This window comes from Artemia sp. Qi Xiang Cuo, chromosome 16 (genome assembly GCF_049724085.1).
Source record: "Artemia sp. Qi Xiang Cuo chromosome 16, ASM4972408v1, whole genome shotgun sequence".
Classification (NCBI taxonomy): domain Eukaryota; kingdom Metazoa; phylum Arthropoda; class Branchiopoda; order Anostraca; family Artemiidae; genus Artemia; species Artemia sp. Qi Xiang Cuo.
Window position 1 is genome coordinate 48,078,893 of NC_142809.1, and position 16,869 is coordinate 48,095,761.

At 32.7% G+C, this 16,869-nt stretch overlaps 1 protein-coding gene and 2 pseudogenes across 1 annotated transcript; all 3 read left to right on the top strand.

Annotated features, from left to right (window-relative positions):
* Positions 1-929: 929 nt before the first annotated feature.
* Positions 930-1,958, top strand: LOC148943009 (N-acetylglucosaminyl-phosphatidylinositol de-N-acetylase-like; annotated as a pseudogene).
* Positions 1,959-8,532: 6,574 nt separating this feature from the next.
* On the top strand, positions 8,533-9,180 carry LOC148943010 (N-acetylglucosaminyl-phosphatidylinositol de-N-acetylase-like; annotated as a pseudogene).
* Positions 9,181-16,107: 6,927 nt separating this feature from the next.
* LOC148943011 (N-acetylglucosaminyl-phosphatidylinositol de-N-acetylase-like) lies at positions 16,108-16,827 on the top strand. Its single transcript, XM_089102420.1, is given in 1 exon segment — positions 16,108-16,827. A coding segment is annotated over 1 exon segment (720 nt).
* Positions 16,828-16,869: the final 42 nt, after the last annotated feature.

A 16,869-nucleotide genomic window follows, 5' to 3' on the forward strand; every position in this document is an offset into this window, starting at 1 on the left:
TTGAATAACAAAGAAAATCGCTGGGCTTGAAAATCCAGACAAGTGACTTTTACCACGTTATCCTCAACAACCGGGATATTTTTTTTCTTTCCGCTTTTTTTTAATGCTCAGCTATATGTTCCCTTGAAACTCATAAATAGTTGTATCATAGCTAATTTTAAAGGCACTTGCAACATCTAGTGCCTTTTGTAATTAAAAAAAAATAGTTTTTATAGTTGAATCAATTTTTTCAAAAAATTGTATTTTTGATGTATTTTCATACTGCAGTCTTTTCAAAGATATTTGAATTTTGAAGCAATCAAACAGTTCATGGTAATGAACTCTATAGTAAAAATAGCTACTTGTCTCAATAGTAACCGAAACTCCTGGAACCAAAATTTTCTTTTTTGGCTTAATCGCTGAAATTATTATTTAAACTGCAAAAATATTTATGATGACTAATCAGTAATAGTAATTTCTTAATTTAAACAACAAAAATATATGAACATTTCATAATTAGTTTTACTTTTTTTTTCCTGTAAGAAAAATTTTTTTAATCTCAGTTCAAAGTTGTTAGTGTATTCTGGAACCAAAATTTTTTTTTTTTGTAAAACGTAAAGTACGTATCTCCATATTATTGTTTTATAATTGCAATTATTTTAGTTTTCAGTCAAGAATCACTAAACTTATTATGTAGACTGCAAAAATACTTATGGTGTCTAACAAATAATACTAATTTTTTAATTAAAACAAGATAAATACCTGAAAATATTAAAATTAGTTTTTTTATTCTATGTTTTATATACTCGACACAGGGTATTGTGTACTTAATAATTTTAAACCTTTAAAAAATATTGTCTCACTTGAAAGGAAAAAAAGAAAGAATAACCAAAAATTTATTTTTGTAATTTAAAAGCGTAGGAATTTAAAACCAAATCCCGCTCTGAAAGATGATTATGTGGCTCCTGTTGTTTATTTTTTAAATTCTTATGTTATATCTTCACAACAGAATAGGGATCAATCACAAAAACCTGAAAATGTTTCCCCAGAAATCACTGTTTGTGATTTCGCATCCTGATGATAAATGTATGTTATTTGGCCCAGCAATCACCAATTTGATTAAAAATAATATAGAAGTCAACATATTATGTTTCTCTTCAGGAGCAAACGACATGGAAAAAAGTGTCCGAAAAGATGAATTGTACAGGAGCTGCCAAGAGCTGGGAATGAATCAAGATGATGTCTCATTCCTAGACTCATCAATATTTCCTGACACTATTAAAACCTGCTGGCCAGCTATTGATGTAGCTACAGAAATAGAAAATTACATTGTTAGAAACCAAATTGACACGGTCTATACATTTGACGAAGGTGGTGTCAGTGGTCATCCCAATCACATTTCGTTGTATAGAGCAGTAAGGCATTTATTGAAGTGTTCTGATGTAGCTGGTGCTTGTAGATTCAACTGTTTGAAATCTATTTCTCCAATTCGAAAGTATATTTTTTACGGGAGCGAAGTCAGTGGAGTTATCTTTGCTGCTAGTAATGATGAAAGGCTTCAAATAAAGCGCGCAATGCAGAGGCATGCAAGTCAATACGTCTGGTTTCGTAAGCTCTATATAAACTTTTCAATCTATACTAGAAGAAACGTGTTTTTTCCTTTACACTAAATTTGTGGTGCTTGAAGATGGACGAATTGCATAATGTTGATGATGTATTAAAGAAGTACATACCCAATTAAGAGTTAAAAGAGGTGAATCGGATTATTTATGTCAGAGAATATGAAGACGTGCAATTTTGTCAGGAAGCTGTTGCTGCTGCCGAGTTAAAAAAATTTGAACTGAAAGGATACAAAATTTCGTGTCAATCCGAAAATCTGAGAAAACCAAGGGTTGTTAAAGTTGGCTTGATTCAAAACAAGATTGTATATTGTATATTTGTATATTATTGTATATTATTTTTATAATTATTGTATATTATTGTATATAATTGTATATTATTTCTAGGCAATTTAGATATATTGACCTTGCGAAAAAGAGCGAGGTGAAGAGGACACTGAGAAGGTATGAGGAGCTTGAAAAGCTTGCTAAAAACGATCCACAGAGTAATGATTTGTACATTGCCCACTGGGTTATTGATATCTACCCTAAAAGACCGGAACATATGGAAAATATCAGTCTTTTCCAGTTATTGTCTTGGTATGAACGGGAGCGTAATGGTACTGATGATAATATGATGTTAACTGACGGGTCCTTCTACCTCAGAAAAAGGCTTTTTAAACCGTATATCATGCAGCACAGAAAGGTAAACCCATTTGAAACTGACGAGAAGAAAAATGCTTACTATGGAGATCTTTTAAAATTGTTTAAACCTTGGAGAAATGAACTAGTAGTCAGTGGAAATAGCAACTACAAAACCTATTGTATTGAAAGTGTAAGCTATCCCGACATGGTAGCTTACTAAGAAAAATTTGTTGTTAAGAGGAAAAGCGATATAGAATTTAAAGAAAGGGTCCGAGAACCTGCAAAAGAAATTCTGAAGGCAGAAAATATTGATGAAAACATTGGAGATGACCCAGAAAATGCACTTCAGGGAGGAGTCATTGACAGAGCAGCAGATGCTCTGGAGGACTTGTTAGACGCAAAAAAACAGATTTTAAATGGTGACATTGAAAAGAGCCTGAAAAATGATTATGAGTCACTCAATATTGAACAAAAGAGAGTTGTTGACAAAATTTTAGACTCAGTTACCAAGCGCAATGGTGCAACATCTTTGAAGTTGATTGTATCTGGATGTGGGGGTACAGGAAAATCTAGTGTTATCAGTGTCGTGAGAAGACTACTTTGCAACAAGTTCAAGAATGAAGATTGTCCCGTTGTAGTTATGGCACCTACTGGTATTGCTGCACATAGCATAAATGGTTTAACAATACGTAGTTGTTTAAGTTTAGCTATTGATCAGGAAAACACCACAAAATACACACCTCTCTCCACTGAAAAACTTCTCACTTTGAGAAAGACACTTAAGGAGACAAGAGTTTTTATTATTGATGAAATTTGTATGGTTTCGTCTCTTCTTTTAACCTACATTCATTTAAGACTATCAAAAATATTGGCAGTTGATTTGCCAATGGGTAATGCTAACTGCGTATTTTTGGGAGATTTTCTTCAATTAAGACCAGTAAGTGGTAATCCTCCTTATATGCATCTCAGACGACTAGAAGTAAAAAACAGGATCGGATCAGTTGGTACTTTTAACCTCTGGCATCTATTTGAGTATGAGGAACTAATCATAAATGTGAGACAAAAGATGGATAAGAGTTATGCTAATACACTTTCTGAAATTAGACAAGGGTTTTGCAATGGTTAAAATTTTAATAGTCTTTACAAGATAAAAATTGGGAGCTCCGACAGAGCTTCAAATGACGAAATAATAGATCTGTACTCAAAATTGTATGACGAGGGAAATATTACAATAAAGAACGACCTCTTGAGTATAATAAATTTTATACGCAATCCGGGTTGCAGCGGTAGCCAGTAACCTTTTAATCTGGGTTACAGCGGTAGCTAGCAACCTAGTAAGAGACGATCAGGTCATATGTTAAGAATCCGGGTTGCAGCGGTCGCTAGCAACCTAGTAGGAGACGATCACGTCCAATGTTAAGAAATATAAAAACCCATAGCTCCTAAAAAAGGAGTCAGATCAAAACAAAAAGTACATCATTAGAACCACCGTGTCCGAAGCCTCTATTTAAGAAAATGTCTGTAAGTTGGATTGAACAGCAAGGGAAATATATTGGCTTGAAAATCAAGAAAAATGACTTTATCCACGTTATTCTCCACAAACGGCATATTTTTTTCTTTCTTTTCCACAGATAGCATGGCACTGGAACATCGTAAAGAGTTGTTCAATAGCTCATTTTAAAGGAAATTAATTGGGTTACAAATATTAAGTAACTAAAATAAATTATTTCTAAAAGAGAATAAATTTTTCCACCAAAAACTGCATTTTTGATTTCTTTTCATGCTCTAGTCTCTTCAAAGATATTTGATTTTTGTACATAAATCTTAATCGTATATAGCTATATACCAGCGGTAATCCGGGTTGCAGTGGTAGCTAGCAACATAGTAAGAGACGATTACGACCAATGTTTATAATAAAGAACTACCTTTTGCCTATACGAAATTATATAGGCAACTTAACTATAGTATAGGCTAGTAGAGTTATAAAGAACGACAACTAGCACATTTTAACTGAATCCGAGTTGCAGAGTTAGATAGCAAACTAGTAAGAGACTATTACGTCCAATGTTAAGAAATATAAAATTCCAAAGTTCTTAAACAAAGGAGTCAGATCAAAAAAAAAGTGCACCATTAGAACCACCTTGTCCAAACCCCTGTATAGGAAACTTTAGGTCATTTGGCTTGAACAGCAAGGGAAATATATCGGCTTGAAAATCAAATCCGGGTTGCAGCGGTAGCTAGCATTTCTAACTGTGTTTTAAACAGTTCCGGGTTGCAGCGATAGCTAGCAACCTAGTAAGAGACGATCACCTCCAATGTTAAGAAATATAAAACCCCCCAACTCCTAAAAAAAGAGTCAGATCATAACAAAAAGTACACCATTAGAACCGCCTTGTCCAAATTCTCTATAAAAGAAACTTACTGCCCTTTGGCTTGAATAACAAAGAAAATATATTGGCTTTAAAATTAAGAAAATTGACTTTTACCAAGATATTTTCCACAAACAGGATATGTTTTTCTTTCAGCTTTTTTTTCCTGCTTGACTAGCTTGGCACTGTAAAATCATAGAGATCTTTATAATAGCTCATTTTAAAGTAAATTGCAACATCTAGTCACTTTTGTATTTAAAAATAAAATACTTTTTAAAGTAGAATCAATTTTGTCAAAAAAATTGCATTATTGATGTAATTTCATGCTTCAGTCTTTTCACAGATATTTGAATTTTGAAGCAATAAAACAGTCCATGGTAATGAACTCTATAGTAATAATAGCTACTTATCTCAATAGTAACCGAAACTCCTGGAACCAAAATTTTCTTTTTTGGCTTAATCTTTTTTGGCGTTTTGCTTTTTGTCTCCTGGTAGAAAAATTTCTTTCATCTCAGTTCAAATTTATTATTGTATCCTGGAACCAAACTTTTTTTTGTTTTTAACCAGTAAAGTACATATCTCTATATTATTGTCTCGTCATTGCAATTATTTTAGTTTTAAGTCCAGAATAGCTAAACTTATTATGTAAAATACAAAAATATTTATGGTGTCTAACAAATAATGCTAATTTTGTAATTCAAAAAAGATAAATAACTTAAAATTTTAAAATTAGTTTTGTTTAATTCTAGGTTTTAGATACTCGACACGGGATTTTGTGTACTTAATAATTTTAAACCTTGAAAAAATATGGTCTCACGCGAGTGGAAAAAAAGAAAGAATAACCAAAAACAATATCAAAATAGAGCTATCCAAATTTCTACTAATAAAAAACTTTACTACACAAAAAAAAAAGCTAACATCCTGAAATATCAGAAAAGTTTATTTAAAAGAGATAAAAATGCCACCAAACGCAACAAAGCTCGAGCACGCGTAAGGATTGCTACTAAGATGTCTTGTGATCCAGGTTTTAAGAAAATGAAATATGACAGAGCAAAACAGAGTTATCTTACGTATCAGGGGTATCGAGACGGGACAATTGAGAAAACCAAACAAAAGAGCAAGGAACGTTATGATAACGATATAGATTACCGAAACAAACATAAGAAAAAAGTTGCTACCAGAATAATAGGTAGATGCTGGGGTGACAAAAGCTATAATGAAAAAATTAAATTCTCTGCGAGGTAGTACCAAAGAACGCATAAGGACAAAGGGAAAAATTACATTCAGAAATGCAAGAAGATGGCAAAAATGCAGGCAGATCTTTGTAAATTGAGAAACATTTTACGCATGTTTTATCGGGATCACGAAAAGTATTAAAAATTACAGATTAAAATTCTCTTTGAAAGAGCGGATGCTGTTGAAAATTCGGCTAGAAATGCTTTGGCAAAGCTTCATAGCAATATCCAAAAGAAATGTTGTCAGTTTAACGAAAAGCTTCCAAGGTATGGATTGGCAACTGCGGAACAGTTTATAGATGCAATGGAAAATGTTCGACAACACAGTGAATATACGGAGGCGTACTTCTTAGAAAATTCGTATATTAATTTTGGAAGGAGCAATTGCAGTTTATGTAGCAGCAATAAATATATATATACAAGCATACCTATCAGCAGCGAAGGAAAAGCAATGTTTTTCAATTATGGCGAAAACGAGCCTCTTAGGGTTATTATAAAATGTGTTTGCAAGAATAATGATTTAGAAAAAATCCCTGCAACACCAACTCAAGAAAAAAGCATTTCTAACTGTGTTTTAAACAGTGCTTTTAGTTCTACTGAATATTTGGCAAAAATTCTCTGTTTAGTATAACAAATTGTCCTGAAAAGTTCGAGACAACTATTGAAAAAATGCTCTAAAACTAGATCTGACAAGGAAATTATGATGACTGAAGTCACCTATAACAATCAGAGTAAACATTCAAAACCAAACCGTGGGCAGCAGGTTACTTGGCAATGTCACCCTGATATCTGCAAGCTCTATCCGAGGGATATTGAATTATTTCAAATTCTTTTTGATATCCTTGAAAATAATATAGCATTAAAATTTTCAAGTGACAAAGTGGTTAATTTCTACCTTGGCGACTTGGATTATTGTGAAATCAATTACAGGGACACAAGAAACCATGGGCATTCGTTTTACTGTAGCCCAAATGAGGGATGTCAGAGCTATTTGCGTTCTCTAAGGGCACTAGCTCCACATTTTCCTGTCTTTAACTGTTTCATTAATAGAGTATATCTTAATAATAGTCAAGACTTCACTTACGGTGATAGCAATATTAGAGTTTTTGTGGATGAAAATACAATAATAATATTATTTGGTGAGAGCCTTGACAATGTCGCTAACAACAGGGATGTATACCCCACAATGCATTGTGACAGTTATGAGCAGGTAAAGACAAAATACAAATTGAAGAGTCTAAGATCCCTTTCAAATAAGAAAGGTTTTGATGTAATGATGGCCACGATTTTAGAACACCTACAACAGGACATACCCAAAGATGACAGAGAACAACTAGTTCAATGCACAGGTTGGAAATAGGATGTCATAGATTCATTCTCTGTCTGTGAATACTGTGCTGGGAAAATGTTGAAAGGTCAGGAGAATGCCCGATCAGTATTAAATAACCTTCACATAGACAGTACACCGGACTGTATAAAGTGTTTAAATAATTTTGAAATGTCAATAATTAGATTTGTAATGTCTCTTCTTACGATCGTCAGAGTAGGGCAACTAACTGAATTGAAGAGACTTAGAACAGAACTTGTTGACGCTCTTAAGGGGAGATATCCGGTTTGCACTGGTCGCTAGCAACCTAGTAAGAGACGATCACCTCCAATGTTAAGAAATATAAAACCCCTCAACTCCTAAAAAAGAGTCAGATCAAAACAAAAAGTACACCATTAGAATCGCCTTGTCCGAATCCTCTGTAAAGAAAACTTACCGTCTTTTGGCTTGAATAACAAAGAAATGAATATATGGGCTTGAAAATCCAGAAAATTGACTTTTACCACGTTATCCTCCACAAACGGGATATTTTTGTTCTGTCCGCTTTTTTTTACTGATCCGCTAGATTGTCCCTGGACAATCATAAAGAGTTGTATAATATCTATGTTTAAATGCAATTGCAACATCGAGTGACTGTTGTAATTAAAAAAATATACTTTTAATGTGTAATCTAATTTTTAAAAAAAATTGCATTTTTTATGTATTTTAATCCTGCAGTCTTTTCAAAGATATTTGAATTTTGATGCAATAAATCAGTTTATGGTAATGAACTCTATAGTAAAAATAGCTACTTGTCTCAAGATTAACCGAAAATCCTGGAACCAAAATTTTCTTTTTTGGCTTTATCGCTGAATTTATTATGTAAACTTCAAAAATATTTATGATGCATAATCATTAATAGTAATTTCTTAATTTAAACAACAAAAATATATTAACATTTCATAATTAGATTTACTTTTTGTTTCCTGGAAGAAAAATTTTTTTAATCTAAGTTCAAAGTTGTTAGTGTATTCTGGAACCAAACTTTTTTTGGTTTGTAACACGTAAAGTACGTATATCCATATTAGTTTTTTATAATTTAAATTATTTTATTTGTAAGTCCAGAATCAATAAACTTATTATGTAGAATTCAAAAATACTTATGGTGTCTAACAAATAATACTAATTTTTTAATTAAAACAAGATAAATAAGTGAAAATTTTAAAATTAGTTTTTTTATGCTAGTTTTTAGATACTCGACAGAGGTTATTGTGTACTTAATAATTTTAAACATTGAAAAAATATGTTCTCACTTGAAATTAAAAAAATAAAGAATAAAAAAAAATTTATTTTTGTAATTTAAAATAGTAGTAATTTAAAACCAAATAACGCTCCGAAAGATGATTATATGTCTCCTGTTGTTTGTTTTTTCAATTATTATGTTTTATTTTCACAACAGAAAAGGGATCAATCACAAAAACCTGAAAATGTGTCCCCAGAAATCACTGTTTGTGATTGCGCATCCTGATGATGAATGTATGTTCTTTGTCCCAGCAATCACCAATTTTATTAAAAATAATATAGAAGTCAACAGAGTATGTTTCTCTTCATTATCACATGACATGGAAAAAAGCTTCAGACAAGATGAATTGTACAGGAGCTGCAAAGAGCTGTGACTAAATCTAGAGTATGTCTCAGTCCTAGACTCATCCATATGTCCTGACACTCTTCAATCATTTTTTCCATCTCGGGATGTTGCTAATGAACTAGAAAATTAAATAGTTATAAAAAAAATTGACCCTGTCTATTCAGTTTACGAAGGTGGTGTCAGTGGTCATCCCAATCACATTTCGTTGTATAGAGAAGTAAGGCATTTATTGAAGTGTTCTGATGTAGCTGGTGCTTGTAGATTCAACTGTTTGAAATCTATTTCTCCAATTCGAAAGTATATTTTTTACGGGAGCGAAGTCAGCGGAGTTATCTTTGCTGCTAGTAATGATGAAAGGCTTCAAATAAATCGCGCAGTGCAGAGTCATGCAAGTAAATAAGTCTGGTTTAGTAAGCTCTATATAAACTTTCCAATCTATACTAGAAGAAACGTGTTTTCTCCTTTAAACTAAATTTGTGGTGCTTGAAGATGGACGACTTGCATAATGTTGATGATGCATTAAAGAAGTACATACCCAAGGAAGAGTTAAAAGAGGTGAATCGGATTATTTATGGCAGAGAATATGAAGACTTGCAATTTTGTCAGGAAGCTGTTGCTGCTGCCGAGTTAAAAAAATTTGAACTGAAAGGATAAGAAATTTCGTGTCCATCCGAAAATCTGAGAAAACCAAGGGTTGTTAAAGTTGGCTTGATTCAAAACAAGATTGTATATTGTATATTTGTATATTATTGTATATTATTTTTATAATTATTGTATATTATTGTATATAATTGTATATTATTTCTAGGCAATTGAGAAGGTATGAGGAGCTTGAAAAGCTTGCTAAAAACGATCCACAGAGTAGTGATTTGTACATTGCCCACTGGGTTATTGATATCTACCCTAAAAGACCGGAACATATGGAAAATATCAGTCTTTTTCAGTTATTGTCTTGGTATGAACGGGAGCGTAATGGTACTGATGATAATATGATGTTAACTGACGGGTCCTTCTACCTCAGAAAAAGGCTTTTTAAACCGTATATCATACAGCACAGAAAGATAAACCCATTTGAAACTGACGAGAAGAAATATGCTTACTATGGAGATCTTTTAAAATTTTTTAAACCTTGGAGAAATGAAAATGAACTAGTAGTCACTGGAAATAGCAACTACAAAACCTATTGTATTGAAAGTGTGAGCTATCCCGACATGGTAGCTTACCAAGAAAAATTTGTTGTTAAGAGGAAAAGCGATATAGAATTTGAAGAAAGGGTCCGAGAACCTGCAAAAGAAATTCTGAAGGCAGAAAATATTGATGAAAACATTGGAGATGACCCAGAAAATGCACTTCAGGGAGGAGTCATTGACAGAGCAGCAGATGCTCTGGAGGACTTGTTAGACGCGAAAAAACAGATTTTAAATGGTGACATTGAAGACCGCCTGAAAAATGATTATGAGTCACTCAATATTTATTAAAAGAGAGTTGTTGACAAAATTTTAGACTAAGTTAACAAGCGCAATGGTGCAAAATCTTTGAAGTTGATCGTATCTGGATGTGGGGGTACAGGAAAATCTAGGGTTATCAGTGTCGTGAGAAGACTACTTTGCAACAAGTTCAAGAATGAAGATTGTCCCGTTGTAGTTATGGCACCTACTGGTATTGCTGCACATAGCATAAATGGTTTAACTATACGTAGTTGTTTAAGTTCAGCTATTGATCAGGAAAACACCACAAAATACACACCTCTCTCCACTTAAAAACTTCTCACTTAGAAATAGACACTTAAGGAGACAAGAGTTTTCATTATTGATGAAATTTTTATGGTTTCGTCTCTTATTTTAACCTACCTGCATTTAATACTAGAAAAAATATTGGCAGTTGATTTGCCACTGGGTAATACTAACTGCGTATTTTTGGGAGATTTTCTTCAATTAATACCAGTAAGTGGTAATCCTCCTTATATGCCTCTCAGACGACTAGAAGTAAAAAACAGGATCGGATCAGTTGGTACTTTTAACCTCTGGCATCTATTTGAGTATGAGTAACTAATCATAACTGTGAGACAAAAGATGGATAAGAGTTATTCCAATACACTTTCTTAAATTAGACATTTGTTTTGCACTGGTGAAAATTTGAATAGTATTTACAAGATAAAAATTGGGATCTCCGACAGAGCTTCAAATGACGAAATAATAGATCTTTACTCAAAATTGTATGAAGAGGGAAATATTACAATAAAGAACGACCTCTTGCGTATAATAAATTTTATACGCAATCCGGGTTGCAGCGGTAGCCAGTAACCTTAAAATCTGGGTTACAGCGGTCGCTAGCAACCTAGTAAAAGACGATCAGGTCATTTGTTAAGAACCCAGGTTGTAGCGGTCGCTAGCACCCTAGTAGGAGACGATCACGTCCAATGTTAAGAAATATAAAAACCCAGAGCTCATAAGAAAGGAGTCAGATCACAACAAACAGTACATCATGAGAACCACCTTGTCCGAAGCCTCTATTTAAGAAACTTTCTGTAATTTGGCTTGAACAGCAAGGGACATATATTGGCTTTAAAATCAAGAAAAATGACTTTATCCACGTTATTCTCCACAAACGGCATATTTTTTTCTTTCTCTTTTTTTCTTTCTTTTCCACAGATAGCATGGCACTGGAACATCGTAAAGAGTTGTTCAATAGCTCATTTTAAAGGAAATTAATTGGGTTACAAATATTAAGTAACTAAAATAAATTATTTCTAAAAGAGAATAAATTTTTCCACCAAAAACTGCATTTTTGATTTCTTTTCATGCTCTAGTCTCTTCAAATATATTTGATTTTTGTACATAAATCTTAATAGTATATAGCTATATACCAGAGGTAATCCGGGTTGCAGTGTTCGCTCGCACCCTATTAAGAGACGATTACGACCAATGTTTATAATAAAGAACGACCTTTTGCCTATGCGAAATTATATAGGCCACTTAACTATAGTATAGTATCTTAGAGTTATAAAGAACGACACCTAGCCAATGTTAACTGAATCCGAGTTGCAGCGGTAGCTAGCAACCTAGTAAGAGACGATTACGTCCAATGTTAAGAAATATAAAAACCCATAGTTCCTAAAAAAAGGAGTCAGATCAAAAAGAAAGTGCGCCATTAGAACCACCTTGTCCGAAACCCCTGTATAGGAAACTTTAGGTCATTTGGAATGAACAGCAAGTGAAATATATCGGCTTGAAAATCAAATCCGGGTTGCAGCGGTAGCTAGCATTTCTAACTGTGTTTTGAACAGTTCCGGGTTGCAGCGATAGCTAGCAACCTAGTAAGAGACGATCACCTCCAATGTTAAGAAATATAAAACCCCCCAACTCCTAAAAAAGAGTCAGATCATAACAAAAAGTACACCATTAGAACCGCCTTGTCCAAATCCTCTATAAAAGAAACTTACTGCCCTTTGGATTTAATAACAAAGAAAATATATGGGCTTTAAAATTAAGAAAATTGACTTTTACCAAGATATTTTCCACACACAGGATATTTTTTTCTTTCAGCTTTTTTTTCCTGCTTGACTAGCTGGGCCCTGGAAAATCATAGAGATCTGTATAATAGCTAATTTTAAAGAACATTGCAACATCTAGTCACTTTTGTACTTAAAAATAAAATACTTTTTAAAGTAGAATCAATTTTGTCAAAAAAATTGCATTATTGATGTAATTTCATGCTTCAGTCTTTTCAAAGATATTTGAATTTTGAAGCAATAAAACAGTCCATGGTAATGAACTCTATAGTAATAATAGCTACTTGTCTCAATAGTAACCGAAACTCCTGGAACCAAAATTTTCTTTTTTGGCTTAATCTTTTTTGGCGTTTTGCTTTTTGTCTCCTGGTAGAAAAATTTCTTTCATCTCAGTTCAAATTTATTATTGTATCCTGGAACCAAACTTTTTTTGGTTTTTAACACGTAAAGTACATATCTCTATATTATTTTCTTGTCATTGCAATTATTTTATTTTTAAGTCCAGAATCGCTAAACTTATTATGTAAAATGCAAAAATATTTATGGTGTCTATCCAATAATGATAATTATGTAATTAAAACAAGATAAATACCTGAAAAATTTAAAATTAGTTTTTTTTTATGCTAGGTTTTAGATACTCGACACGGGATTTTGTGTACTTAATAATTTTAAACCTTTAAAAAATATGATCTCAAGAGAGTTGAAAAAAAGAAAGAATAAACAAAAACAATATCAAAATAGAGCTATACAAATTTCTAATAATAAAAAACTTAACTACAAAAAAAAAAGCTAACATCCTGAAATATCAGAAAAGTTTAATTAAAAGAGATAAGAATGCCACTAAACGCAACACAGCGCGATCACGCGGCAGGATTGCCACTAAGATGTCTTGTGATCCAGGTTATAAGAAAATTAAATATGACAGAGCAAAACAGAGTTATCTTACGGATCAGGGGTATCGAGAAGGGAAAATTGAGACAGCCAAACAAAAGAGCAAGGAACGGTATGATAACGATATAGATTACCGAAACAAACATAAGAAAAAAGTTGCTACCAGAATAATGGGTAGATACTGGGGTGACAAAAGTTATAATGAAAAAATTAAATTCTCTGCGAGGTAGTACCAAAGAACGCATAAGGACAAAGGGAAAAATTACATTCAGAAATGCAAGAAGATGGCAAAAATGCAGGCTGATCTTTGTAAATTGAGAAACATTTTACGCATGTTTTATCGGGATCACGAAAAGTATTCAAAATTACAGATTAAAATTCTCTTTGAAAGAGCGGATGCTGTTGAAAAGTCGGCTAGAAATGCTTTGGCAAAGCTTCATAGCAATATCCAAAAGAAATGTTGTCAGTTTAACGAAAAGCTTCCAAGGTATGGATTGGCAACTGCGGAACAGTTTATAGATGCAATGGAAAATGTTCGACAACACAGTGAATATACGGAGGCGTACTTCTTAGAAAATTCGTATATTAATTTTGGAAGGAGCAATTGCAGTTTATGTAGCAGCAATAAAAATATATATACAAGCATACCTATCAACAGCGAAGGAAAAGCAATGTTTTTCAATTATGGCGAAAACGAGCCTATTAGGGTTATTAGAAAATGTGTTTGTAAGACTAATGATTTAGAACAAATTCCTGCAACACCGACTCAAGAAAAAAGCATTTCTAACTGTGTTTTAAACAGTCCTTTTAGTTCTACTGAATATTTGGCAAAAAATTCTCTGTGTAGTAGAACAAACTGTCCTGAAAAGTACGAGACAACTATTGAAAAAATGCTCTAAAACTAGATCTGACAAGGAAATTATGATGACTGAAGTCACCTATAACAATCAGAGTAAACATTCAAAACCAAAAATTGGGCAGCAGGTTACTTGGCAATGTCACCCTGATATCTGCAAGCTCTATCAGAGGGATATTGAATTATTTCAAATTCTTTTTGATATCCTTGAAAATAATATATCATTAAAATTTTCAAGTGACAAAGTGGTTAATTTCTACCTTGGCGGCTTGGATTATTGTGAAATCAATTACAGGGACACAAGAAAGCATGGGCATTCGTTATACTGTAGCCCAAATGAGGGATGTCAGAGCTATTTGCGTTCTCTAAGGGCACTAGCTCCACATTTTCCTGTCTTTAACTGTTTCATTAATAGCGTATATCGTAATAATAGTCAAGACTTCACTTACGGTGATAGCAATATTAGAGTTTTTGTGGATGAAAATACAATAATAAAATTATTTGGTGAGAGCCGTGACAATGTCGCTAACAACAGGGATGTATACCCCACCATGCATTGTGACAGTTATGAGCAGGTAAAGACAAAATACAAATTGAAGAGTCTAAGATCCCTTTCAAATAAGAAAGGTTTTGATGTAATGATGGCCACGATTTTAGAACACCTACAACAGGACAGACCCAAAGATGACAGAGAACAACTAGTTCAATGCACAGGTTGGAAATAGGATGTCATAGATTCATTCTCTGTCTATGAATACTGTGCTGGGACAATGTTGAAAGGTCAGGAGACTGCCCGATCAGTATTAAATAACCTTTACATCGACAGTACACCGGAATGTATAAAGTGTTTAAATAATTTTGAAATGGCAATAATTCGATTTGTAATGCCTTGTCTTACGATCGTCAGATTAGGGCAACTAACTGCATTGAAGAGACTTAGAACAGAACTTGTTGACGCTCTTAAGGGGAGATATCCGGTTTGCACCGGTAGCTAGCAACCTAGTAAGAGACGATCACCTCCAATGTTAAGAAATATAAAACCCCTCAACTCCTAAAAAAAGAGTCAGATCAAAACAAAAAGTACACCATTAGAACCGCCTTGTCCGAATCCTCTATAAAGAAAACTTACCGTCTTTTGGCTTGAATAACAAAGAAAATATATTGGCTTGAAAATCCAGAAAATTGACTTTTACCACGTTATCCTCCACAAACGGGATATTTTTTTTCTTTCCGCTTTTTTTTCCTGGTCAGCTAGCTGGTCACTGGAAAATCATAGAGAGCTGTATAATAGCTCATTTTAAAGGCAATTGCAACATCTAGTGCCTTTTGTAAATAAAAAAAAATACTTTTAAAGTGGAATCAATTTTTTAAAAAAAATTGAATTTTTTATGTATTTTCATACTGCAGTCTTTTCAAAGATATTTTAATTTTGAATCAATCAAACAGTTTATTTTAATGAACTCTATAGTAAAAATAGCTACTTGTCTCAATAGTAACCGAAACTCCTGGAACCACAATTTTCTTTTTTGGCTTAATCGCTGAAATTATTATTTAAACTGCAAAAATATTTATGATGCCTAATCATTAATAGTAAGTTCTTAATTTAAACAACAAAAATCTATGAACATTTCATAATTATTTTTACTTTTTGTTTCCTGGAAGAAAAATTTTTTTAATATCAGTTAAAAGTTGTTAGTGTATTCTGGAAACAAACTTTTTTTTGTTTTTAACCCGTAAAGTAAGTATCTCCATATTATTGTTTTATAATTGCAATTATTTTAGTTTTCAGTCCAGAATCGCTAAAATTATTATTTAGAATGCAAAAATACTTATGGTGTCTAACAAATAATACTAATTTTTTAATTAAAAAAATATAAATACCTTAAAATTTTAAAATTATTTTTTTTATGCTATGTTTTATATAATCGACAGAGGGTATTTTGTACTTAATAATTTTAAAAATTGAAAAAATATGGTCTAAATTTAAATTAAAAAAATAAATAATAAAAAAAAATTTATTTTTTTAATTTAAAATCGTAGGAATTTAAAACAAAATACCGCTCCGAAAGATGATGATGTGGCTCCTGTTGTTTATTTTTTCAATTCTTCTGTTATATCTTCACAACATAGTGGGGATCAATCACAAAAACCTGAAAATGTTTCCCCAGAAATAACTGTTTGTGATTTCGCATCCTGATGATGAATGTATGTTATTTGGCCCAGCAATTACAAATTTGATTAAAAATTATATAGAAGTCAGCATATTATGTTTCTCTTCAGGAGCAAATGACATGGAAAAAAGTGTCCGAAAAGATGAATTGTACAGGAGCTGCCAAGAGCTGGGAATAAATCAAGATTATGTCTCAGTCCTAGACTCATCAATATTTCCTGACAATATTAAAACCTTTTGGCCAGTTATTGATGTAGCTACAGAAATAGAAAATTACATTGTTAGACACCAAATTGACACGGTCTATACATTTGAAGAAAGTGGTGTCAGTGGTCATCCCAATCACATTTCGTTGTATAGAGCAGTAAGGCATTTATTGAAGTGTTCTGATGTAGCTGGTGCTTGTAGATTCAACTGTTTGAAATCTATTTCTCCACTTCGAAAGTATATTTTTTACGGGAGCGAAGTCAGCGGATTTATCTTTGCTGCTAGTAATGATGAAAGGCTTCAAATAAAGCGCGCAATGCAGAGGCATGCAAGTCAATACGTCTGGTTTCGTAAGCTCTATATAAACTTTTCAATCTATACTAGAAGAAACGTGTTTTTTCCTTTAAACTAAATTTGTGGTGCTTGAAGATGGACGAATTGCATAATGTTGATG